The 27,856-nt window shown below is 40.1% G+C and overlaps 1 protein-coding gene across 43 annotated transcripts in view; it reads right to left on the bottom strand.

Annotated features, from left to right (window-relative positions):
• Window positions 1-27,856, bottom strand: part of NRXN3 (neurexin 3) — a 1,699,208-nt gene that overhangs the window by 188,740 nt on the left and 1,482,612 nt on the right. For all 43 annotated transcript variants that reach the window (XM_032287218.1, XM_032287216.1, XM_032287189.1 and 40 more), the window contains one exon: window positions 7,890-8,061. In XM_032287218.1, the coding sequence (XP_032143109.1) occupies window positions 7,890-8,061 (172 nt within the window). The remainder of the gene's footprint in view (window positions 1-7,889; window positions 8,062-27,856) is intronic.

Here is a 27,856-nt window from a genome sequence, read left to right on the forward strand (position 1 = left end):
GGGGGGTGAGCCGGAAGCGCGCCATTCCCCTCCTCCCGCCTGGGTAAAAACAGACCAAACCCCCCAAAAAAAAAAAAAAAAAAAAGAAAAAAAAAAGAAAGGGTCGTTTGTCATGTCTGTTTAGGAAACATACCTCTAGCCGGTACTTTCCTTTTTGGTGAAGTATCCTATATTAAATGTCAATCTGAGCATTCAGTTGGTTTTAATGGGAGAAAATGCATATATATGATCATGGAGATCAAAGCATAGAGAAACTTCTCAACAATGGGAACCTTCTCAAGGTTGTGAGTGAGTTAGCCAGGAACCCTTGGTTACACCCAGAAAGTATGACTCCAGAACTCTTACGCTTGATCATCACCCTCTATTGCTTCTCCAACAGCTGCTTGGATAGGGTGGGGTTATTATCCCTGTGATTGTATAATATGAAAACTCACTAGATGAATTCAGAAGGTACCTGAAGGTAATGAAATCATGCCGATCATTTACATGATTTCTAACACGTAAAAGCAAATAAGAGATGGCATACTGTAGTCCTGCACTGGCTAATACTAGCCTCTACCCTACAGCCTCATAGTGTTGGAGTGAGGATTGAATGAGAAATGCATTTAAGCCTTCAGTGCCTAGGACATAATATTTACATAATAAAACAATTTCAGGATCTCAGTCATACCAGCCACACTGCTCAATAGCAACATACGGTTAGGAGCTACCGTATTGAACAGTACTGGTAATCTGTCTCAAAGAAGAAAAAAAAAAGGCAATTTTTTAGCTTCTTCATATCAGTGATTGTCAAACTTAGTTGCAACTTAGAATCACCTTAGAAGTGTTTCCAAAAAAAAAAAAAAAAGCACAAAACAATACCTGCATCAGTGCTTCTCAATTTACACTATACCCGTAGCAGCTGAGGATTTTGTTAAAAGGCAGATTCTGATTTTGCAGGTACGGGGTGGTGCCTGAGAGTCTGCATTTTTTTTTTGGAGGAGGATAACAATTTAATTTTCACTTCAAATTCATATATACATAAATTTGTCTTTAGGTTATCGATATTTAACTTGGGCAATACTTCATCTTGATTTATTTGGAGAAATACACCTTAGCCATCTCTGCTTACCTGCTTAGGCATCAAAAGAGGTGTCAATTAGAAGATAGGGCATTAACAAAATGTTTTAACTGACCCACATGCTTTTTCCCCCCCCATTTATTTATTTTATTGCATTTTAGGTTTTGGGGTACATGTGAAGAACATGCAAGATTGTTGCATAGGTACACACATGGCAGTGTGATTTGCTGCCTTCCTCCCCATCACCTACATCTGGCATCTCTCCCCTTGTTATCTCTCCCCAGCTCCCCAGCCCCCACCGTCCCTCCCCTATTTCCCCCCAACTGACCTCAGTGTGTAGTGCTCCCCTCCCACATGCTTTTTTAACTTGCTATTGGTTTCACTTATATTTAAGCATTTACTCTTAAGGTTGCCAAAACATGTTATCAATGTATTATGCAGGAGTTTGTCTTTTGCGTAAGTAGTCTGTTGGATTGGCACCCACCCTTGACCAAAGAAACACCGAACCCCACTGGCACCATACTCTAAACCACCTGTATCCTAGGTTAGAAGATTGTGAAAGCCAAAAATCTTTAAGGTTGAAGGGACCCTTTAGTTAATCTTTGGGCTTAGAGGGGGGAAAAAAAATAGTCCCATACTGCATTTCGCATCTCTTAAAAATAGTTTTCACAGCTTAAACCTTTTTAGTTATAAAACTTATCACAGTAGGATTTGCTTTGAAATATAGTTTACAACCAAATCAAGTATAATTTACATACACTGGCACATCAGCACAAGGGCATACGAGAGTCTGCATTTTTACAAGCTTTCTGGGGAAGCTGATGTGCTGATCCATGGACCACACCCTAGATCAGTTAAATTAGATGACCTAAGCCCAGTGCCCAAGCGCTGGCAATTTATTCAACCCAGGGGATTCTCAATTTCAGCCAGGTTGCAGGCCATTACTTTACATGAATATGTATATATAAATGCCTCTTGAAAACATTCTTTTGTAACATTTTTTGTTAACCAAAGACCAACTTCATAATGTGGAAACTCCCTTGGAAATAGAAACTCGCAAACATGTGAATCATAATTCACTTCTGACAAATTGGAAAGAAGGACTAGGTAGCAGTGCGAATATTCAGGACATACCTAGTCGGAGTGATTAATTGATACATTTTGTGACTGAATGTTGGAGCAACTTATTTGTAAGATGGTCTCACAATGTTCCAACACATTCATTAAGCGAGGCTTTCTCTAGTTGCTCTTGTATCTCTGTAGTCCTGAAACCTTGTTCAAAGACGGCTTCCCCTCTTGATTGTATTTATACTTCTTATTCCCTCTGCAGGACTCGGCTGTCTCTGGTTTTCCTCCTATTGAACTGAAAGCAACGCTCATCCTGAACGGATGAACGAACAGGTAGATGGGGCTTGTTTTAATACATGCTTCAAATCTGGCAAGGCCTCAACTGGTTGCAGGCAAAGACATAAACAAAAGGAAAGAAAACCTCCTGGCTAGGATTTAATGAAAACCCAAGGCCTGGGAAATTTCAGCGTCATGTCAAGTACATAGGCTTGTTTTTAATCCTTTAAAGTCTCAATAATTTAGGATGAGATGTGGACAAAAATAATCTTTCTTATACCCATGTGTACTGTCTAAATTACAAAAACATGGTGAGCATTTACAACAAAATGCGTTGCAGACTTTCTCTAAGTCAGGGGCTCTTACATGGGGGTGATTTTGCTGCCCAGAGGGCATTTGGCATTTGGCATTTGTGGTGACATGATAGGAGCATCCAGTGGGTAAAAGTCATGGATGCTGCTAAACATCCTACCATGGGCAAAACAGTACCCCTCCCTTTCCCTTACACACACACAGCAAAGATGTGCCCAGCCCCAAATGTCAATAGGTTGAAAAACCTTACTTACTAGACTAGTCTAGGCAAGACTTCATTTGAGAACACTTTATATTTTTTTTTTGAGATGGAGTCTTGCTCTGTTGCCAGGCTGGAGTGCAGTGGTGTAATCTCAGCTCACTGCAACCTCCGCCTCCTGGGTTCAAGCAATTCTCCTGCCTCAGCCTCCCAAGTAGCTGGAACTACAGGCATGCTCCATCATGCCTGGCTAATTTTTATATTTTTAGTAGAGATGGGGTTTCTCCATGTTGGCCAGGATGGTCTTGATCTCCTGAGGTCGTGATCTGCCCGCCTCAGTCTCACAAACTGCTGGGATTACAGGCGTGAGCCATTGCACCCAACCGAGAAAACTTTTTTACAAAAGGAAATATTGTCATTATTAATAAAATCATGGCTCTGAGGCATAGAAAAGTGAGCAGAAAGTTTGAGGTTATGTAGTCTGAGGATCAGGATAGAAAACTGTTGGCTCTGCCCCTTAAGCTGTGTGACACTGGGCAAGTTATTTAGCCTTTCAGAGCCTTAATAATGTAACCTAAAATGGATCTGGCAGGAGTAATAATACCAAACCCAGTCCCTCACAGGGTGGCATGAGGCTCACATGTAACAACCTATTTGAAGGTATTTTGATCATCAACAAGTCCTATAGCAATGTTTTATCTTCCAAGTCCTATAAAGATAAGTTTCTGTGGAATTTGATGAACTCACATATAAAGAGAGTCTTCTAATCTAGCATCCTTGAAAGGGAGCTACTTTTACCTCTTTTTCAGGTACTAAGTTATGTGGTCAAATAGGATTTAAACACAGGTCATCCGTGAGCATTTTAAAGACTGAAGAAGAGGAATTCTGTCAAGAGTGCTTCAACTGAGTTGGTATCAAGAAAAAAGCTAGTTGAGACCCTGCTCTCTTCTCCACGCCCTCATGTGCAAAGATTGGAGCTGCTCATCAGTCTGTATTTCCCAGGAAGCCTAGATAGGACCTGAAAAGCCTTTACCGGCCTATGCTCAGGGATCTTACAGCAGTGACAGTACCACCAGCCACCTGCTGACAGCAGAGAGAGGATCTTGAAAAATCCCAGTCAGCTCAGCCTTCCGGGGGGCCTAAAATTGTGGCTAAAATTAATTCCTCATACTCACATCACCTTTCACCTCCCTTCCCTTGTTCCTACCACCGCATTGTGTAGGGACAACAATCAGAGACTTTATAAGGAACATTTGTCAGTGCCTGGATGATAGCTCTGGGCTGATTCTTCTTTTATTTCCCTCTCCCATTTCTTAGCTTTTCTATTTTCAGGTTCAAAGAAAGAAGTTGCTTTTGAGTTCTATCTCCCAGAATTTAGTGATAAAAGGTTCCGATTGCTATAGAACTATTTTCATTCTGTATCATCCCTGATTCACAGAGCCAATGCTACATGCCCTGTGCCCAGCTGGGTTCTAAATATTTCATGGTGGGATGATTCAGGAGAGCCCCATAAATGCCCATGAGAAGATTGTGGAGTTGACCCATTCATCCTGATGCACAGCTCATTCATTCAGACCCGGAAGGCAGGAACAATTTCCTGAGAGCATGGTCTCTGAGTGAGATAAGTAAATGTTCTATAGGAGCTCCTCTGTATGTCTTTACTGTTTAAACATTAGTAATAAGTGAGTAGTGAGACTAAAACCTTGTGATTTCTAAATTTACTGTTACCGATAAAATAGAATGACTTTAGAAAAAAGGAGGACACGTTTTTTGTAGAAACTGTGTCAAGATTGCCTTGCCAGGTTGATGGCTTTGTTGTTTGATACAACCAGACATGGGGGGCATTTTGATCTTATGATTTAAAATAAATTAATTAAACATTGCCAGATTGTTCTTATGATACTTTAAATTAGGAAAGCAGGCAGGAGAGAAAATAAGGTATGCAAGGCTCAAAAAGGGAGCCGCTCCTAGGAAGTCTGGCAGAGTGGAACATAAGACTCCATCTCAACTCAACTGTTTAATCTAGGCAGCAAGGGAAGGAGATCGTTCCTTCAAATACTCAGTGTTCTTTCACCTGCTACATGGGAGCACACTGCCATTGTTGTAAGGAGGACAGCTTGGGCTCACTGGTGCCAATAAAACTTTTAAATGAACAGTTTGGACTCCACACCCCACAATAACCACCTTTATGTGATCATTGGAAGTGACCTTTGAGATATGACAATTCTATAAAAGATGACACAATAGGAAAAATGCTCATTTCTAGCTATACGTTTTTCAGAAAATCCCCCAATTCACTGTGGGAGCAACAGTGAAAATTGTACCCAATTGGAAACAGGAAAATCTGGTCCTAGTTCTTCCTTCACTTGCTATGTGACCTTAGGAAGGGCATAGCACCTCCTTGGGTCTCTGTTTTTATTTGAAATGGAGAATAAAAAATATCTAACCTATCCAATTTATAGGGTACTTCATTGTCAAAATGAAGAAATCTGTATTCAAAAATACGTCCCAATTTAAAATGCTAGCCAAATGTTGGTAATCCTCACAGCTAACATTTATTGAGGATTGACTTAATTGTCCCAGCATTATGTTGAACATTGTATATGTGGCCAACTCAATCTTCACATTAACCCAGGTATTCTCATTACCCTCGTTTTCCAGACTAGTAAACGGCCTCAGGGAAGTCCAATAACTTTTTACAAAATGAGAATTTGAGAAGAAAGAATCTAACATATTTTGAAAGCATTAGAGAAATCATCAGAGGAGAAAATTCTTAGAAACTCTTGTACTTATTTTATGGTTCAGTGTTACTGTATTTTGAATTACAGGTAGGAAGAGGTACCAAACATTTCAATGCTGAGGGCATTTCAAGGTCCTAATCCAACTGCCTTAGACTCACAAATGATGAAACCAAGATCCCAACTCCAGCCAGTTGACCTCAAGGCCCATACTTATAAATGCTATATTGTACGCTGTCCTGTAATAATAACACATATTATTACTAAATAACAGTTTGCAATGATAATAATAGTCTGCAGGAGGAAGCCATGCTATTAGAGAAAGGTTTATCCTCTTTTGAAAACATACAGGAAGCAACCCATAATTTGGAACTAAAGACACAAAAAGATAGGTGCACAGCAAGAGCCTCCATTTTCTTACATACCTGTGGCTTTAAAATGACTGTTAAAGAGCCTTCTCATTGCTGGCAGCAAACATGTGGATTCTGTATGTGGGATTCTATATTGCTCAAGGCAAGTGGTTAACATCAATTTAGAACTCTTTGAAATTCCTAACAGAAACAGAACAAACCCTTCAGCAGCACTAGCAAGGCCAATGATAACACATACAGAGAGAGAGAGATTGATTTTTTCTATGAGCCTGTGAACAGCTTTTAATATATTGGGCTGTTTCACCCTCTCCTCCATCCATCAGGGATTAAGCAGGAAGCATTTAAAAATTAAGTCTATTAGTGTGTAGTGAATTTGAATGATGATAAAAATTCACAGATGCTGTTAATAACTTTGACTTTCTTCAAATGCTCAAAGATAACCTCATAAGGGCATTTTTGTGCCCTTAATCTAAGAAATTCTGAGACCCCCAGCAATGGCTCTGCTGGCTGTTTTATGGAAACTGAGATGGAAAATCAATAGTGGGTGGAGATTTTGGCCTCAATTGCTTGGGGGTCTTGCATGCTGTTTGCGGATGATCTCACAATTCTTAAACAGATAGGGGAACTCTAGCTACTAGCGAACAACCCAACAACAGAGATACTTCTGATAGGCTTTTAAAGAAAATTAATGCTGAGTTAAGTATGGAGATACAATCACAGCCTTCAAGCCATTCAAAAGCCTTGGCCTACAAATGGTCACATTTACTTTGTATATTTCTCACAAGCATAACCATTATTCGCTAATGGCTCTTAGACGTCTGAAAATGTGCTTCAAGCTTCTTTGTTATTGTGCCCAGCTCACTGTACAGGAAGCGAGAAAATTGTGGGGAGTTTGGTGCATTGGAGAGAGAGTTGCACTTCACTTCATGCCCACATTAGTAAGAAGTGCAATGTTCTGGCTATTCTCTTGCATCCATCAGGGGACAGCACAGTTGTGGAGCAACGGCCCTTTGCTGAAGGGTTGTCCCTTCCATTCCTGCCACTTTTATGATCGGCACTCAGGATTCTTCCTGGGAGAGGTGAGAGGCAAGAGGGAAAAGCTAAGGGATTATGTGAATGATCTCTTGTAAGGAAGGTAACCTTTTCTCCCATCGCCCTTGATTCAGCCATCTGGCTCTGGGAATTTGTTGCTGAATGTTTCCTGACTGTAAAATTTAAACAGATGATTAACCCCTTTTCCTGCCACACCAGCATGCTTGCTATTAAAATGACTACTAGGACCCATCTTTGAATATCAAGACAGGCTTAGGGTAAGTGAGAGAGAAAAAAAAAAATAGCAAAGTCCACCAAATGAATAAAATTCTACCTTTAGTAGAGTTGTTTTTCTCTCATTGTTACCATGACCTGATCTGTGTCGATTCAAGTTCAGTAAATGTCCTTTTAGAGTCTGTCTCTGGCATCTGCCCCTTCAACCACACCTGACTCAATGGCACCACAAAGTCTGGGTCTCAAATTGAGCATCTTAGGATTAGCGACACTCACTCATGATAATGACGTTCTTTCCCTTCACCCCTCATTGTCTGCAGGCCCTGTAAAATCTGTAGTAACTGTCTTTGCTATGAGCCAGTCAGGCTGTATCAGTCAAAGGTTGACAAAGTGTTCAGTGCATAGTTGCTAAAGTCTCCAGAAGCTCCCTATACTGGATCATGTTCTAAAGAGATAACTTATCTTCTCATACCAAAAATCATGAATGTGTGCTTCACTCAGTGTTTTAGAATTTGGTGATAGTCTTGAGAAAAATCACCATTGAAAAGTGGGAAGAAGAGAGTCAAAAAGAGTAGGACCGTTGAGCGCACAACACGTACCTGTGGGATAATGTTCATTCACTGGCCAGTTGTCCACCTGCAGGGTAGCGTTGCCGCCGTTCCTGGTGAAGCGTACCACATGGTATTTGCCGTCATTTACAGGGGTTCTCTCCTCTTTGATGGAGATGTCAACTGTGCCAATATTGAAGACAACTCCAATTTTCCCTTGTTCCTGTAACAAAGAAACACAAAAGGCATAGTTATCATCAACCACCAAGTTATCTCCCTTTAAAGTTGATCCTTCAACTAGCAGTAAACCTGCAGGTGCCCAGAGGGAGCTGTCAGCATGGAGATAATAATAGTATTCTGTATTTCTGCATAAGCTTTCATCCTGAACATAAAAAGCCAACTGCATAAACCACCCAAATTGCTCTCACAAGCTGTGCAGCACAGGTTACATCATTCACCTCCCCTCAATGGATATCAGGTCTGGAACTACCTGGCAGCTATGCAATGACAATGCAAAGTTTATTTCTGTAAGATGGATTAGGCCCATTTACTAAGAGAGGACACTAAGACACTGGACCTTAAATCATTTCTCAATCCAGATTTACAGTTAAGGAGGACATATGTATGAGCTTGTCTGCATATTTTCATACAATCAAGGCAAAGTGGAGGGGTACAGAATGGGTAGGAGCCAATGTCAGGGGAACTAGATATACAGTATATACACAGACACACACACACACACACACACACACACACACACACACACACACACACACACACACACACACACACACACAGATTCTGCAGTTCCAAACTACATAGAAAAGGTACCCCGCAGTAGAGGCCAGGGAAATTGACCTAGAATTGTCAGAATTGGATGGCTGCCATGCTTCCCATTACTTGTAGCCCTACTTCTCAGAGTAATCCAAAGAGAAATGTATTCAAGACCATAGCTTATGCAACACAGCAGAAGAGAACCTCTGTGGCCACCAAAGACTTGTCAGAAGGGAAATTGCAATGAATTTGACAAAAGTAACTATGGCAATGGAGATGGTGATATGGTTTCAATATGTCCCCACCCAAATCTCATGTTCAGTTGTAAACCCCAATGCTGGAGATAGGGCCTGGTGGGAGGTGACTGGATCATGGGGACAATTTCTTATAAACAGTTTAGTACCATCCGCTTGGCCTGTCCTTGTGATAGTGAATGAATTCATATGAGGTCTGGTTGTTTAAAGTGTGTGGCATCTTCCCCGTGTCTCTCTTGCTCCTGCTCCTGTCATGTGAGACTCCTCCTCCTCCATTTTCTATTATTGGGAGCTTCCTGAGGCCTCCCCAGAAGCAGATGCTGCTATGCTTCCTGTACATCCTGCAGAACTGTGAGCCAATTAAAACTCTTTTCTTTAAAACTTAGTCTCAGGTATTTATTTATAGCAATGTGAGAATGGACTAACACAAATAGTAAAGATACAAATGGTGATGGCGGTGGTTGTGATATCATCCACCTTCTGGGAAGTGTACTAAAACACAAAGCATACATAATAATGCTATAAAAACTCTGATCTTCCCCTCTAATAATTGGTTATGACTAAGAGTTGGAACTAGTATTCACAATGAGACATAAAATAAATGTAACCTTACTGTTCAAATATAATCTGCCTCTCTTAAGCATTTGGAAAGGCATCATAGCATTGCAGGCTGTTGGAGGCATGTGTAAGGACACAAGGGAGACATCTTGCTCAATTTCTCTAATTTTCCATATTATTGGTAATATGTTGGGTATTCAAGGATAATACAATTGAATAGCTGTATCAGTCCTTCTCATGCTGTGAATAAAGACATACCCAAGACTGGGTAATTTGTGAACAAAAGAGGTTTACTTGGCTCACAGTTCAGCATGGCTGTGGAAGCCTGGCAAGCAAACACATCCTTTTTCACATGGCAGCAGGAAGGAGAAGTGCTGAGCAAAAGAGGAAAATCCCCTCATAAAACCATCAGATCTCATGAGAACTCACTATCATCAGAACAGCATGATGGTAACTGCTCCCATGAGTCAATTACCTCCCACCGGGTCCCTCCCACAACATATGGAGATTGTGGAATCTACAATTCAAGATGAGATTTGGGTGGAGACACAGCCAAACCGTATCAGTAGTAATTCAGACATTCTACAAGACTGAGTCACAATATTAGTTCAGGATTCTTTGTTATCTTCTACGTTTTTATTCAAGAAGAAGTAGAAGGAAGAGAAGGAGGAAAAACCAGGAAGAGGAGGAAAAGAAAAAGAAGAATGGGAGAAAAGACCAGAATATGTATACATCAAGATATAGGAAAGATTTATACTAAATCTCAGATTTAGTCATTTATTTCACTCATTCATTCATGTATTCATTAAATACATAAATACAATATTTATTAAGCACCTACTATGCTTAAAATAAATTAAGACTTCTGGGGATGGGCACTGGTTTCTTTATACAGTTTGGCACACTTTACTTATTTTTCCAAAATGCAGGCTTTCTTCAACTTTCCATTTATCATTTAGTATGTCAGTTCATCTTGCATCCAATAAAAGAATGGACAAGTAACCAGGGAATCTTGATTTTAGAAGCAATTAATATAGACTGATCGACCAAAGGAGGCTGTGAGCATTCAAGGATCTGGAGATACAGGGGTGTGCCTCAGTATTTCCTTTGTGCCCTGATTACATAGTATGCAATATAAAATGATGTCTGTAATTCCCATGTTCTGTTCTCTGGGAAAAGAGCTCCAGGTACCTCCCAAAATTGTGACTAAACATACTCATGATTTCTTAAATCTATTTATTGAAACCACTATCTACATCTCTACACAAGGAAAAGCACCTACTTTAAAATATGATGCATGGATAAATGAACCTGATTATGGGTTCCTTTTGTACTTTTCATGCCTATAATTCTATTACCCATTTCATTCTTTCTCCTTGTTTCACAAGGAATTCAGAATGGCAATATGACTTTTCTGCATTCTCTTGGACAAGTGGTATTCATTTCTAAGGCTGTATGTATGTGTCACTACCCCATACCCTCATGCCGAAATAAGCAAGGCTGTAAGAATATGAGCCATAACCTGCTTAGCAGAATAGAAGTACTAGAAGAGTTAGGAAACCATGACTGCAGGCACCATTACTCCTCTGCCCACCCCACCGATGTGGGCTATTTATTGCACAACTGTTCTTCAATGAGAAACCAGTACATAAATCCTGGAGTCATGGAAAGGACTGCTGGTCATTCAATTCACCCATGAGTCACTAATTAATCATGGATGGAGAACAGTTTTAGGGGAAGCAAGGAGACCTTTAAACCAGCATTCTGTAGCTTTTCAGCGACAGCAGTGGCAAAGTACGGTTCTGGCTCAGTGAGTTGGCTGATCAGCAAGATATATTCTTGGGCAGATTTTCTGCAAGATCCATATTAGATTCAAGAAAAGAAAAGATTTAATCTCTGCCAGAATAAATATTTGGTCCTTATCTTAGGTGCCACACATTTGCCAGTGTAATCACTGTTTCTGGGAGATCTTCTTAATCCTGTTAGCTCACTGCCAAAGTCAGTGGGGACCCTTACCCAGGTGTTTCATTTCTTTTCCCCACAGTGGTAAATGTGGCTGTGCAAGACCTCAGATGTGGTCTCTGTTTGCAGTAATACGATTTCATTACTACAACCTCCTTGTCATTTGTCATGGGACCACAGTGGCATTATAATCTGTGGCTAACTGCTTTGTTTCGGTTCATTAGAAGTCACAGAAGCCTTGTGGCAAATCCCCACAGAGTTGCCCAGGCTTGAATCAATCATGCTCAGCTGCCATGCAAATCGACTCTGCTGGCTTCTGTATCTAGAAAAGAGACAATGTGAGGGAATAAAAACATTGGCTTCGGTGTCAGGCCTGACTGACCTTGGGCAAATTACTTGATTTTTCTGAAGCCATGTCTTGATAATACACTATGGGGAAAGGATACCAGCATCACATACTTCACAGGGATGTTGTAAGGCTAAAATAATATGAAGAAGATGACAGTACTTTATAAGTAATAAAACATTACATAAATATATGAGATCAGGAGAAGGACTCACCGAATCATTTGATCACATACAACACTCTGATTTTTAGACAAATTAATTCGTTTAATAGGATAAATGTGGATTTTAGCCTAACATGGTTCAAATAACAGCTATGGCCCTTAAAGCTGTATGGCCTTGGTCTGGTTATTTGACTTCTGATTTCTCTTTCATAAAGTGAGTCGTGGAGGGAAAGAGAGGCCAATTGTTACCTCTGAAGCTTACTGTGCGGGTCATAGGAGAGCACAGGCATGTAAGCACCTGGCATGTTGCCATGTGTAATTCTGGACCTCAAAAGAGGTCAGTCAGTCTTCTTTCTCCTCATTAGTGTTATTGAAAGTAGTGTTATGAGCTAAGGCCCAGTTGGTTTGGTGGGCACTGTCATCAAGACATATTGTGAAAATAAATGTAAATTTTAGCCAACAGAATATAGATTTAAAAAATTTATGCAGGGTTGATTTCCTATCACAGTTTGGGAGTTGTTTTCTCTCCACATTCTTTGGTGCCTTTTATAAGCCTCTCTAAGAAAAGCAAAGTGTAGCTGCAAAAACAGCATGGCTATAAATTTTAATAACTCCACAGCCATCACCACTAAAGTTGCTACCAAGACAATCGCTTCAATCTATATTCTTCCTTGATATTAAAAACAAAGACAAGTGGTAAATCAGAAGACATTACCAAAGAATCCTCAAGTGCATTCGCGAAAAAAACTGAACAGTACAGAAACCAGCTGTCTTTAAATAGCCAGTAAGTCACTCTTCATCAGTAATGACTGTTTATGATCCCACCTGGTTCCCCAAATTAGTCCAGCCTCAGCTTTCCTATCCTCAATCAGGCATATTGCGGTTATTGTTGCTGAGGTGACCCAAGAGATGCTACTGACACCTGGGTCAGACTCTAGGAGCAGAAATGCTCAGGGGCAACAAGAATTCTCAGGAATAAAGACGTCCCTGAAGGCTGTCTCTTCATTCATTCCAGACTGCCCCTGGGGAAGATGAAATGCGCCATCCACTAGTTTGGAAAATTGCAGCTGACGGAAACAGAACTGGGATTCTCAAATGTTTGCCAGGGCTATAGGCAATGGAAGCAGGTCCCAGTGTCTTAATGGCTAGGTTTCCCACAGCATTTGCTTAGTTCAGTGCTAGGAAATAACACAAGGAAAACAACATGTAAATGAGGTCTCCTGTGGCCCAGGCACTGCAGGGTCTTCCATATCCATTTCAAAGTCTGATTCCTAGTAAAAAAAAAAGTAATGAGTTCCTAGTAAAGAAAGTAATGAATGCCACGGTCTAACACATTTTTCTAGTTCTCCTCCATTTTAGTCTTGTAGTAAGGCAGACTTTTTGGGTCTCCTTGTGATGGGCTGGGCCAAGGGAATAGTGGTAACTAATAAATTGAGTATCATTCCTGAGCCATGCATTTAATTGCTGGTGTGAGACCCACCAGAGTTCTCTCATTTGTTGTGAACCACTGCACCTAGCAAATTCCTGGTAGCGGCTGCTTTGTCATTCTGGGTTATTGAGTGAGGATGGCAGTAAGCCAGCTTGCTGTGGAAATGGAAGATGACTGAGAAACAATGCTTGGTTGCTTTACAGCGCCAAGTGATTGCGGCTTTTGTCACCGCAACATAAACCAGACTGCCTAAATGGACAGAATAGGTGCTCAGTAAATATTTTTATAATAGAATTATGCTCAAATTCTTACAATTAATCATCAGAGAATTCACACAATAAGAGACCTACTGAAAACTAGAATCCAGGTCTGTCTGACTTTAAAACCCATGCACTTTCCACAGTATTACACTACAGTAACAGCTCTTACATGTTACTATTGAGTTATTTCTATAATAGAAATATCTGTTACATATTATATTTTTTATGTATGCCTAACTTACCTGTCTACTTGGCCTAATTGTATTTTAAATGTAAATATCCTAACATGGGCTCAGTAGATGTTTGTTAAATTAATGGCTATGTGAACTTGAAGATGTTTCAAATTTCCGTTATCACCTCATGACAATGACCTGATCCCCTCCCCTTGACAAGCTGAAGTGTGGCTGTGGCAGGAAACGCAGGGGAGAGGAAAATGTCTACTTCGTGTTCTAGAAGATTTTGAGATTTAGAATAAAAAATTGGGCCCCATTGAGGCTCCACATTATTTTTTCCATGTGATCTTCAGCAGGTCCCTAAACTACTCACGACTCAAGTTTTCTCTAGAAAAGCAATATGAAGACAATAGCAACAATAAGACTTGTGTTAAATAATACTTATTAAGAGAAATAAATAAAAGCTTGGCAAAATCTGGAGGGCTCTACAAACAATGATGTAAAAAGAATAGTGATGCTGGATGAGAAATAGTACTAATAGGCATGACAGGTGAGTCAGAGGCATTTGCACACTCCCTATAGGATGCTGCTCTATTTACAGTGACTTTCTCCCAGTCAAGGTCATTAACTGTGGGATCTATATACGTTGTCCCTAGGAAATTCACATTAAATAGCTTGGAAACTATTTCTCCTTTTCTAAATCTTTACGGGCCTCAGTGGCCTTTGCACCCAGCCAGAAAAGTTACATCTACCTCTCCCCTGGCTGCAGTTTGCTTCACCTGGTGTTTTGCTGATGTCTGGCTGCCCGAGGTCAATCAATTAAAGCGGATTAGATCCACAGTCTGAAATGCTAACAGAGGGCCAAGGGAGATAAGACTGATAAATAGCTCAAGACAGCTCCATCTCTGACTCCAAGCAAAGAAAAAAAAAAAAATAGAAAAGGGAGTGGGAGCAGGAATGACAGCTTAGGACATCAGGAACCATGACCTGAAAAGGGGAGAAGCAAGGAAGGACAAGACAGCTGATGCAAGTAAATAAGGAGCAAGTCCAAGCACCGTGGCTCTAAGTCACCAGTCACAGTTGGCATCTGAGTCATCACATCCTTCAAATCCACTCTGAGGATCCCCTTCTCATTCGTAGGCCCCAGTGTCATGCTGGGTTATTTGGTAGTTAAGTCTGACTGCAAGGCAGAATTAAAGTTCATTTCCATAGGTGCCCCAGCCCTGTGCCAAGACCTGGAGCAGTCTCCTGGCAGGACGCAGGTGACAGCTGGCAGGGCAGTGCTGACTAAAATCCAGTACAGACTGAGCATCTCCCATAAATGTCCGATTTCCTCACTAAATCTCAGCCACAGCTGTGAGGAACCACCCAGTGGTCTTCATAAAGAAACCTTAAGCCCTGTGCTCACACAGCGTGACAGTCCTTGAAATTAGGAGACACATTTCAACTCATCTGGAATTCTTCAAGAACATCTTACACCTTATCTATGTGCTTACAAAGTGAGGTTCTAAGACTGCCAGCAGCAGCAGCACCAGGGAGCTTGTTAGAAATGCAAATTCTTAGCTCTAGTGCAAGACCCTCTGAATCAGAAACTCTAGGGTGAGGCCCAGTAATATGTATTTTCGCAAGAACTTAAGGTGATTCAGATGTTAGGTAAAATTTGGGAATCACTTTCTTACATTAATGTCTTGGTTCACTAAGGCAGTGATTTCAGCTGGGGGTGACTATCTCCAGGGACATTTAACAATGTCTGGAGACATTTTGGGCTGTCACAACTGAAGCGGGGTGCTACTAGAATCTAGTGGATAAAGGTCACCCATCCTGCTAAATATACAATGATACATGACAAAGAAGTATCTGGTTCTAATATCAATTGTGCCACCATTGAGAAACTGCACTAGGGAATGCAAAACTTCAGTCATTCAACAAACATCCACAGAGCATGTATTGCATCAAGAAACGGTTCTACACACATTTACATGCATAGTCTAATGTGTTCTCCACAAAATACTTTTCTGTATGGTACATATGCATGCACATGAGTGCACAGTCATGCTCATGCATGTGTGAAGTTTTAAATATTTGATCTAAAATTGTGTTCTAGCAAACAGAACACAAAGTGAGCAGTAAGTGTGTGTTGATAATCTCTCTGACACTCCCCTATTCCATGTGTCAGTCAAATGTCCACTTCGCAGGTATAAACTTTGCAGAGCATGCTCACAGAGCCAGGAAGTGGCAGGTCTAATAAACCATATCCTATGCCATCTTCTCCATCTGCTCTTGGTAATCCCCTTCCCTACTGATTGCTGCTCACCCCTAAGGATGTCTTTTAGTTCATTTCCTCTGGGAAATAACATTAGTTGATAGTCCCAACTCTAAATTAGTTACTTTACTACAGACTAGGTCATTTTAGTCAGTTTCAAGAATACACATGATTAGTTCTGAAGAGGATGCAAAAGAGAAATTTCTTCTCTTGGAAGTAGATATTCTAGACCAAAAATGAGTAGCTGCAGCTCTGTAAATGAGAGATCAGCAAACAGTGAGTAACACTTCAAGACCTATTCTGTGTTTACGAGGAAACTTTTAGTGATTTTTAAAAGTGCTTTACTGTTTACCTAATTTCCAAATGACAGGCTATGTTAGCGTTATGGCTTCAAGGTAAATGGACCTACATGAATAGTAAACACTAACCAAGAACTCTTTTTGCATAAGTAAGGCATTTTCAGTCACTCCCACAGATAAATTCCCAGTCTAAATTCTACAACATTCTCTAGCTGAAAAAAAAAAAAATAATATACACATTTCAGAATGGAGAGATTCAGTACTTAGGGTCATCAGAAAATACGGTTTAGATTGTGGCAGTTTTTTATAATGTGTTTGAGGAATTAATATACAAAAGTTGGAGGAGATAGACTGGCCTGGAGCAGAGATCAGCAAACCATAAGTCAAATACAATTGTTTCCTGTTTTTATAAATAAAGTTTTATTGGGACACAGCTGCACTCATTCATCGATATATTGTCTTTGGCTGCTTGTGTACTACAGCAGCAGACATTGAGTAGTTGCAGCAGAGATCATGTGGCCTACGAGTCCAAAATACTTACTTTCTGGCCCTTTACAGAAAAAGTCGCTGACCCCTGTTGTGGAACTTTACACAATTTAAGGTCACCCATGATTTTCTTTTTTTTCCAGGTTTTAATCAATAGTTGATGTGCAAGTGATCAGAATAACTCAAATAAATAGGAGTGGGAGGCTCAAATGAGGAGCTTATATCCACACCTGCTCATTTACCTATTGCAGGAAAGCTCTCTAGCTGGCCTCAGACCAACTTGGTTCGTGTTCTTTTCTCACTTGAAGTTCTCAAAAATAACTGTAAAATGTGCCAGAAATGTAACATTCTGAGATAAGGAGGAACTGCCTGGAATAGCCAAGTCTCTGTTCCAGTCCCTACCAAAACAGCATGTCCTTCAACACTTTGGCTTATTGGGTCTTATTGCCCCTGGGGTATAAAACCCAGAGTGGAGTACTTTCCAAGGTCCCTTAGGTGCAGTACATGTACAAGTGGATTCCATTCCCCATGGACAGCTTTCCTGAGCCTTGGAGAATTAGCTCAAAATGAATCCTAGGCTTTTGCTGTCTTTTGGTGCTGATATGTAAGTAATAAACCCACTTTATGTGACTTGTGTGTGGGGGTGTTCTGTCTCACTGGACTCGGGCAAGTTGGTGACCAATGTACGATGAACCTGATTCACAGTTATTATTTGGCAAATAGAACAGCGTATCTTAGATAACTTTGAATAAGTTATATGAAGACCTTTAGCTAATCTTCTCTCCTAATAAGAGAAGATATATAAAAACTCACTCAATTAAGCATAAGCTAATCTATTTTAGGTCTCACTGAGGGTTGTTTATATACTAAAGTCAACTCAAAATAACACTTTTCGAAGGAGGTCAGCTGCAGATACAGAGAAATAAACTAGAAGCTTCTGGCAAAAGATGGTGGTAACTAGGAACAGTCCGGTAGTGGAGGAGATGGAGTGAAGTTTTAAGTAATTAAAATTGTAATGATGTAACATTTCTTTCAGAAAATTTATCTAGTTCTATGGGAGTGAATCAAATACATGTTAAAGGCTTGGGACTCTAAAAGATAGCACACAACACTCTGATGTTAGGATTTCAGTTTATTATATTAGATGGAATGAGAAAAGAGAAGAGCATTGCAGCCCAATGAATATCTCAGTCTCCAGGGCTCCAATGCATCTACAAAACGCTTGAGTCACTTGAGTGATAAATGGTGATTAACTGAGCTCTCTCGGTTTACCTGCAAGGGGAATCTACTGTGTCATCATCTTGGGATGAACACACTGAAATAGGGACTCATTTTTCCTTTCCTAGTTATCGTAAACAAAATGGCCCAGAGACTGTAATATATCAGCAGTGCCTGTCTGCACGTAGGGACTCTGGTGTGTGTGTGTCCTGGAGATAGTGTTGCAGTTATGTATTTCATGCCGGTGATATTTTATGGTTCTCTTCTTTGTCAACTATTGCCACTACAACATTCTCTCTTGGATAAGATCGGTAATTCTAATTCAAAATGTTGGTTCTTACTTACTCCTGACCACCATAATAAAAGCAACAGATATTTTTTAAGAAGTGAAATTTAGAAAGCTCTAGTACTTTGAAAAAAGCCTGGCCTTATGACCTCAATGACAGCATCGAAGCCTCTGTAAGGGAGAATAATCTGGACACCGAAGCAGAAATATGAAAAGGAAAGTGCTTTCCCTTAGCCCTGATGAAATTAGTAAAGGTGACCCCAACCAGACGCTGGAAAACATGTCACACACAGGGAGCTGACTCATACCTTTTGAAAAGAGTCCACCATACCAGCATTGAGAATTATTTCAAAGCTATGTGCTCTTTCGACAGAATAATTAGAGAACACATCTCCTAATTTTAATTTGCTTGAATTCAGTATCCCTACCAAATTATAAAGTAAGTTTCAGCCAGATAGAGAAACGAAAATGTCCGTGGAACAGCATGAGGCCATTATCCCCCTAAGATATGGCATGCACGGTAAGCCCTCTGGAAGCCCGGTCAGAGCTTCAGATACACAAATTACCCATGGAGTTTACAGTGAATTCATATACAATATGAAGAAGCATTTATACTATGACATTTAAAGGGCACAAACATTCTTCTCTCTCTTCTTCATGGGTGAGCTACAATTTTTTCATTCACACGACATGAAGAAGGTAAATGATTGTACTCAAGAGGCTGAGGAACATATGCTAGAGAAATAAAGAGTTATGTGTATGTATGTGCCATGTAAATGTGTGATTGTGTGTGTGTTTGAATAAAACCTTAAAACTTAACATTCACAAACGTTATCTCGTTTGACCCTCTTATTTTCATTAAGCAAAGTGATGGTGGCTCAGTAGAATCCAAGCCCCTCTGAGTCCATTGAAGGGCATCTATAATCCAGCTGTCATTATCACCCTTAAACAGCCACAGAACCATCAGTGGAATCCTGAGTCTTCACTTTCATCAGAAAGCCTCTCAGGAATATGAATCTATTCTAGACCTGATTCAAAACGAACTATGGATTTCATCATGAATCAAGCATCAGAATGATCTAGAGTCAACATTAGCTTTAGAGAATGGAACTGGTCATTAGGGAATCACTGCTCTAGGAATAACTCAAACGCAGGAAAGATCTTATAGTTCTGGCCCAGCCCAAAGCTGAATGAGGTAGCCTTTTCTGTGTGGAGAAGAGAGATTTCTCTGCAGAAGGCCCAGCTTTCCTGGCCAGTGTATGTAGGTGTACAGAGCTGAGAACAACTTTACACATGTGCCTTCCAGGGCCATCTTTGATAACTAGATTTATTCTCCATTTATCCCACAATCTCTTCACTATTTATTCAATAATAACATCAGTTTGTGTTGATTCATTTCGATGCATGTTTTAATGGAACAATTCTTTTTTTCCCTGTCATACCATGAGCACTGTGAGGGAAGAAAATGTATTTGCATATTCTATGTCTTCCTCTATATCAGAAGTTCAGTAAACATCTGGCTGAGCACCAGCCACAATGGTGAAAGCACCTTTGCATTCTTCTGCTAACAAGACTAGCGCAGCGTGCACTATCTCCATTCATGGTTCACTTGCTGCTTTCTTTTTTTGCTAGGTTTTTGCTTTGGAAGAGAACTTTTGGGAATGTACAGCACAACCACCTCTCAGGTGACCATAGCTGTTCACTTGTTTCACATAGTCTACTGAACAGTCTCAGGAAAATTGCCAGCAGGCCTGTGTGGCCTGAGGGGAACCTGCTTTGTAGACGGGGAGGTGAAAGGTTTAGTGTTATCACCAAGGAGTTCAACCTACCCTGCTTCTTTGTTTGGATTAGATTCAAATTGAGGTCCTGAAGTGGGACATGGATCCATCCTATTACCAGTTAATTGAACCATTTGGTTTCCATTAAATACCACTCTTTGAAATATCCAAGCTGCCAATCTTTCAGAGAAACTCAGTTTCATTGTCTGGCCTTCTCCATTAGTCTGTAATACAGTGATTTCTGGTCAGCATAGGGCTCAATTCCTGCCTTTTGGGAGGCCATCCCCTCACCACAGCCTTTTGGGATACCATGAGTTGGCTGCACTTCGATCACCATCCATTTCAGTTTGTACTAGACTTACCAAACTGGGAATCTTTACACATAGTCACATTTTTCCCCCAAGAAGTACCTTTATTTCTCCAAATCAGTAAGATGCGTAAGTAGAATCAAGTCACAGAAATTTTGAAATCAAGGGTGTATCGACCCTGTCCTCTGTATGGGGCATTTTGGGAGGCACATCAGAAGCTAGATAAATACATCTGGCATTCTTTAGCTTTCAAGGCTATAAACTTTACTTTGGTGTAGTGAATAGGGCAACCACATTTGAATCAGAAGGTTTGGATCTAAGTTCTAGTTGCTCACTTAATGCAGATTTTGGGGGAAGTCACAAAGACTGCACCGATTCCTCATCTGTAAGACAAAGTTACATTGCTAAGCTTGTTGGGGTATGATGGAGATTAAATAAGAGATGTTTCTAATAACAATTTTAAAAATATAGATCACTAACGGGAACAAAAGAAATGAGAAAGCAGCACATGGTTTCCTATACTGAGATATAAAAAACGGGGAAACATTCCCATATAATATTTCTCAAGTAAATGTTACCAGTCAGTCATTGATAAATTGTCCAAGTAACCAGAGGAAGAGGATTCATTACTTGCCCTTCAGGATAGAAAATTCTCTTTGTGTAAAAAAAAAAAAAAACCTCAGTTTCTCCTATATTTTCACAACTTCTGACACTAGATGTGTGGAGGTTTTCCCCCACACATCAAGCAAGCAAGCAATCTGCAGCAGATACCAGATGGGTGTCTTCCACCCAAGTTCAATTCCTGCATTACCTACCTGGAGGTAGTATGAGGTCCCATAGGCTGAGGGCTTAGACTCACAAGACTGCTTCCCACTTCCAATGCCAATCACAAGCCCCAGATTCTTTTACTTGTGCTTCTGCCTGACCAGCTGTAAATTGGGGTTCCCATGACCTCCTGCTTTGGCTCACTGATTTTTCTAGAGCTCAAAAACTTATTTACATATACCAGTTTATTAAAAATACATTACAAAAGAAACAGATGAAGAGATATATAGGTCCAGGTATGTGGGCAGAGAATCACAGCTCCTAGGCCCTTTCCAGGTGTACCTCCCTCCAGGAATCTCCAGGTATTCAGCTCTTTGGAAGCTCTCTGACCCTGTCCTTTTGGGTTTTTATGAAGACTTCACTACATAAACATGACTGATTAAATCACTGGCCATTGGTTATCAGATTAACCGTCAGTCGTTCTCTCCTCCCTGGAGGTTGGGAGGGGTCTCCGTGGTGGCTCATGCCTGTAATCCAAGCACTTTGGAGGCCAAGGCGGGCAGATCACCTTAGGTCGGGAGTTCAAGACCAGCCTGACCAACATGGTGAAACCGTGTCTTTAAAAAGAAAGAAACAAAAAGGCTCAACTCTCTAATTATGCCTTGGTCTTTCTCATGACCAGCCTTCATCCTGAAGATACCTAGGGGCTGACAACCACAAGTCATTAGCATATAAAAACTCACATCACTTTGAAATTCCAAGGATTTTAGGAGTTTTATGCCTGCAAACAGGATGAAGACCAACTATGCCTTTTACAATATCACACCACCTTATTTGGCGGGGCCAAAACAAAGGGAAAAATGTCTGGTTATGTAAGTGCTACAGGCTGAATATTTATGTCCTTCCTCTCCCCCAAATTCTTATGTTGAATCCCTAATCCCAAATGTGGTGATGGTATTTGGAGTTGAGATCTTTGAGAAGTAATTAGGTCAGGAAAGTAGAGTCCCCATTAACGGGATTAGTGCCCTTAATAGAAAAGACATTAGGTATGATTTCATGCTTCACCCTGTAAGGATAAAGCAAGAAGGTGGCCAACTCTCAGTCAGGAAACAGACCCTCAGCAGAAAACTGACTGGGACCTTGACCTTGGACTTCTGGGTCTCCAGATCTGGGAGAAATAAATACTTGTCGTTTGAGTTACTCAATCTATGCCATTCTGTTATAGCAGTCAAGGCTGACCAAAACAATAATACATATTTAGTGAATGCAGTGGAGAAAGTAAAGAGGAATGGGAGAAGTTTGGAAGACTGAAACTGTTGGTATCAAAATAAAATTCAGTCTATAGAAGGGAAGAATAGAAAATTGGCCTAAAAATTTCTTATACTATCAATCAGCTTTTCTGCTTTCTAAAGCTTCAGTCATTTTTGCCAAGGCAGAGACATTTGAATGTTAAGGTAGATTCTCAGGACTGAACATACACAACATATGCAAACATAGACAAGTAATTTTTAAGGTTCATAAGCATGCTATGGTTTAGAGAATATTTTCTCTCTTGCTCAAAGGGCCTTCCTTACACCCCCTAGCAAAAATGTCCTTGATAATGGCACGATTTCATTTATGGAATTTAGAAACTATAAACTCAAAATAAATATAAATAAAATCTTTTATTTTCCAAATGTGCCCTGCAGACTCCCTTGCTTTCTGCTGTAGGCATCCCTCTTCCATCAGGAGAAGAGCTTTAGCTGTTTAGATGAACCAGGATTTGTGATGCACTTACCCCAGATCCAGGCCGGAGGCTCAGAGGCAGTTAGGAAAGACATCATCCAAGCAATGCTAGAGCTTCCATATTTCAGAAGTTAGCGATTATCTTACTATTGCTAACTGGTGATACCCATGTTCAGTGATACTTATGGGTTCACTGCAGGAGTGATTAAGGTAAGAAAAAGTGAAGGAGGTAATAAGGATACAGACAAGGAATTAGATTGAGTATGGCTAAACTTATCGACCAAGTCTTATCTGAAAGAATACAGAAAAACGCTTCCCAGATCCTCAAACAGGGATGCACTGCTTGCCATTCTACTTTGTACTGACTTCAAGAAACTTTCTGCAGGCGAATACCTAGAGGCAAACATCTTGGAAGACTAGCTACAGACATAGACACATTCCTTAGTAGACAGCACGATGCTTCTCTCGTTCAACTGCCAAAGGGTGACTGCTGATGAGCTATGCTACCTCTGCTCACCAAACTACCAGATCTATCCAGAGAATGCACAAAAACAAGTGCTCAGCACATCGAAAACCCGAGCAGTCATTCCATATTGGCCTCGTCTCCACTCTGTGAAGGGCAGGTGAAGAACCAGAAGTCATGCCTCTACCACAGAGAGGCACAATACGCAAATGGTACTAAATCTGGAAGGCACAATTATCGGAAGAGTAATGAAAGCTATTTTGATTTGATTTTTGTTTGCTAATTATTTTTCCCAGTAGATACTTATTAGCTGCCTTGTGTAACACAGAACTAACAAATTCAGAGGCTTTTTGCCAGATCAAGTCCTCACGTAAGTTTTATTTTTTAGGGGTGGGTACTACATAGTATTTTTCTCTGTGAATGACTTTCAACATTTAAAAATCAGATCTCTCATGAACAGCTAGACTTCTAGGATCTTTTGAAAAATAGTAAGATTTAGCAACACTGAGCCAACATTTTTTTGTAGGACAATCAGTTAGAGCTGATTGGAAGAGCAAGGCACAAGTTTTCCAATTCACCGCAGTCCCCACCAATTTCTATTGCTTATCAGATGCAAAGGCTGAGTGCTGATGGCCATTTATCATCAAGTTTTCTCTGCTTTTCTTTATTCTTTTTTTATTATTTTATTTTTTGTATAGTAGGGTAAGGAAGGAAAAGAAATACTTTTGTTACCATGTAAGTAACAACCTCTCTGAACTTCAATTAAGGATAGACTGAGAAGGCCACGGGATTCAAGAAAAATGAAGAAAAGCACAAGTTTTCTTACACTTCATTCCATTTAAATAACTTGTCTGTCACTTGCAAACTTCTCTGTTTTTTTAACCCCTAATATATTATAACAGTCACAGCCTTTCGAGTAACACAGGCGCGGCCTTAAAGCTTAACTTCATCACTGCCTGTATTTTTTTGACTATATTATTGAAACGCTGAGCCTCAATTTTCTCACCTTCCATGTTGAAAAAATGCCATCTACCATGAGAGATCATCATGAGGATACAACAACATATTCAGGCATCTAGTACATAATAGAAGATACTCAAGGAATTTTAGTTCCCTTCCTCTTTGAAGAGTTGGGATGAATTAAGCAGACCTGATCATAAAATCATATGCACATCCAAAGTGCCTGCCAAAACGTAATGACCCACTGCTGCTCCAGAGAGATGGGTCAGCTCGAGATTTTAATGCACTTTTCATGAACTATGGCTCAACAACAAAATCTATCATTGTTAGGCAGCCTCATAAGAAAGACCAGATTTAAATAAACTTCTTTCTCAACTCTTAAGTACTAACTGCTTTTACCTTGACTCTGAAACACACCAATAGGAAATGTACACTTAGCCAATAAACAGTAGGATTAATCAATGCCAGAAAAGGTAATCATAAAATGCATTATTTGAAAGTTGCTAAAATGCATTATTTGAAAGTTGCATGACAGCAGACCATTCAGTATAGAATGTTACATTTAAATTATATGAAAACACATTTTTAGTCCTCTGAGTTCATACATCTGCATGGCTATAACCATAAAGAAAAATTTAATGTAGGCCACTATTCCAGAGCTACCATTTAATTTTGAGTAGAAACTGATAGTGAAAAAAAAATTATTTTAGTTATATAACAGACTGTCAAATAAAAAATATTCATTGCAATATAAGAGCCAGAAAAACAAAATTGCTGCTCTACCATGTTGAGGTTTAAGTGAGCCAATAAATCATAGCCCTCTTCATTGTGCATTCCAAGCCAATTGAGAAACAGACATAGACAAAAGGACCATCAAACTTTATTGCTTGTGGAACTGGATGGGAGAATGGGTTGGGGCAACACTTAGACTTGGCCATAGATCATTCTTCCTACACCAATTTCTAGTCCTCTCCTTCCCTATTGCCTCCTACAAAGATGAAATAGGCATGGATATACTCAGCCCTGGGAGAAAAGCCCTTTGGACAGGAAGAGGAGAAGAAAGGAGTATCACTAGACATGTAAAGACCTTTCATCCAATCGCACTAACTAAATAAGGGATTAGAGAGAAGTTACAAGAAGTGCCATTCCAATAGTTTCTTTTCAGGGAAGAGCAGTTGTTTTATAGCATAGTATAGATGGAGAAACCATGTCTTCTGTAATGTACCAGAAGCCGAAGTCAACCCTCTTCAGACAATCCTGCCACCATGGATCGGCTTTTAAGAGGATCTGAAAAGTCAATCCACAGGAATCTAAAGAGGATTTGTGACTTGGAGGTGGGTACATTTTTGGGAATGTTGAAATGTTCACTTCATGGTCTTGGGAAGCCCAGTAGCTGCCTCTGACTAACCAGTTAGCAACAACCAGTGCTTCTGCTGATTGCTCAAAGACTTAGCAACATGCAGCTGATGTCTTAGCTTTTTGAACATTGAGATGTGAGAAAAAAACATTAGAGAGAGGAATGCTAAATATGACTTGTCAGTAAATGAAATTATAATTTTGATTGGTAATATTTCAGTAGGCCTGTGGAACTTTCTTTGCATCATGAACTTCTGCCTCCTTGCTGAGGGGTCCAGAGATCTTTTTTGCTGTCATTTATGTCAGAGTAAGACTCTTTAGTGCAGTCCAACTATGCTGTCAACCCCAAATCCTAAGGGATGCATATAATCACCATATTTATTGTGATGGCCTAGGCAATGATGATACCACTGCCTCTAATGAAACTAAAGTGCACATGTTATTTTGGAGACGCTACTTGTTCAGGCAGAGCTGCCTGTCAGCTGTCTCTGGCCAAGCAGTACAACCCGCAATTTAGTTAACAAACTGAGACATCATAGAAATCAGTGCTCTTAACAGGCTCCCTTGATTCACTTGGGTTTTACTGCCTGTCGTACACATCACAAGTCACCAATAAAGTGGCACTGGTGGGAGGAGGTCCCAGTAGAATTGAAAAGACAAGGAAAAGAAAAGCAAGGAATTTGATGAGTTCTAAAATGGAATCCAGCAAAACTATTCCTTGGCGCCAATAAATCTGTTGTTGCAAAAGAGCAAGTTTCAAACTCTTCAGCCTGGTATCCCAGATCCACCACTATCAGGTGCCAACATTTTTTTTTTTTTTTAGTATTATCACCAAACTTTCTGAACCTTCGCTCCCAACCATAATTGTTGATTAGTCTAGCCATTTATTTAGCAAGCATATATTGAGCACATTCTGTATACAAGGTATTATACTAGGCGTTAATACCAACATGAATAAACCTTTTTTTTTTTTTTTTTTTTTTTTTAGTGAGTCTCATTCTGTCACCCAGGCTGGAGTGCGGTGGCACAATCTCAGCTCACTGCAATCTCTGCCTCCTAAAGATTCAAGTGATTCTCCTGTCTAAGCCTCTCAAGTAGCTGGGATTACAGGCGTGTGTCACCATGCCAGGCTGATTTTTGTATTTTTAGTAGACATGGGGTTTTACCATGTTGGCCAGCCGGGTCTCAAACTCCTGACCTCAGGTGATCTACCCGTCTCCCAAAGTGCTGGGATTACAAATAAAACTATTTTTAACTTTTAAATAATCCTGTGCTGAGGCTCAGTCCCAGGAATGAAATGGATGGTGGGAGCTATCACGTAGTATGGAAATTGGGCTGAATTCCGAAGGCTTATGTTAAGGAAGAATGGAATATGGGAAATCCAACTCACTATAAAGACCTCCAGGAAACAATATATTTAAGGACAACAAAAAATATGGAATAAGAAAATTTGCCTTCCAGTTAGAGTGATAAGGGAAGTTCTAAAAGCAGAAATGGGATTTAAACTCACTCCTGAACATGGATAGAATGTGAGTGGATACAGAGAAGATGGTCCAATTTGCATGCTATGATTTCAACAAGTGTATGCAAATGCAAGTACCTGAATTGGAATTCAGGAAACTTGAGTTTAACCCTGCACTGTTTCACATGAGTCAAGTAGCAGTGGCCAAGCATTTGGCCTGAGTATTAGTTTTATTTTAAAAATGGTAATAAAATTATCTAGCCTATGTACTTCACAAGATAATTATGTAGATCCAATGAGATAATATATGTAAAAGTGCTTCGTAAATTGTGATGCACAAAACACATATCAGAGGATCATTCGGTGTACTACAGTAAGTACTGACTTGATTTAAAATGCACATGGCTGTTTCTTCCTTTAGCTTTTACTTTAATACTTTTTAAAGGCTGCTCTCTTGAAAACCTTCAATAGAAGTCGTAAATGCTTCATTTCATATATATCCATTTCTTTTATCAGAGAAAATCAAAGTACTGCTTCAATGTCATCTCATTAATCTCTTAGAGGTAGGTAAGTAAAGGGACACGTATTTTGCACAGCTGTATATGAATCTCAGTTTTACAAATGGGAATGCCTCCGATAAACTTGCCTCAGTCACAAAGTAAATCAAAACAGCAGCCAAAAATGGACCCAGCCATCTTTTTATCCAGTTCTTTGCTCTCATTATACGCGT

This window comes from Sapajus apella, unplaced genomic scaffold, assembly GCF_009761245.1.
Source record: "Sapajus apella isolate SASKATOON/1434 unplaced genomic scaffold, GSC_monkey_1.0 scaffold20, whole genome shotgun sequence".
In the NCBI taxonomy this organism is placed as follows: domain Eukaryota; kingdom Metazoa; phylum Chordata; class Mammalia; order Primates; family Cebidae; genus Sapajus; species Sapajus apella.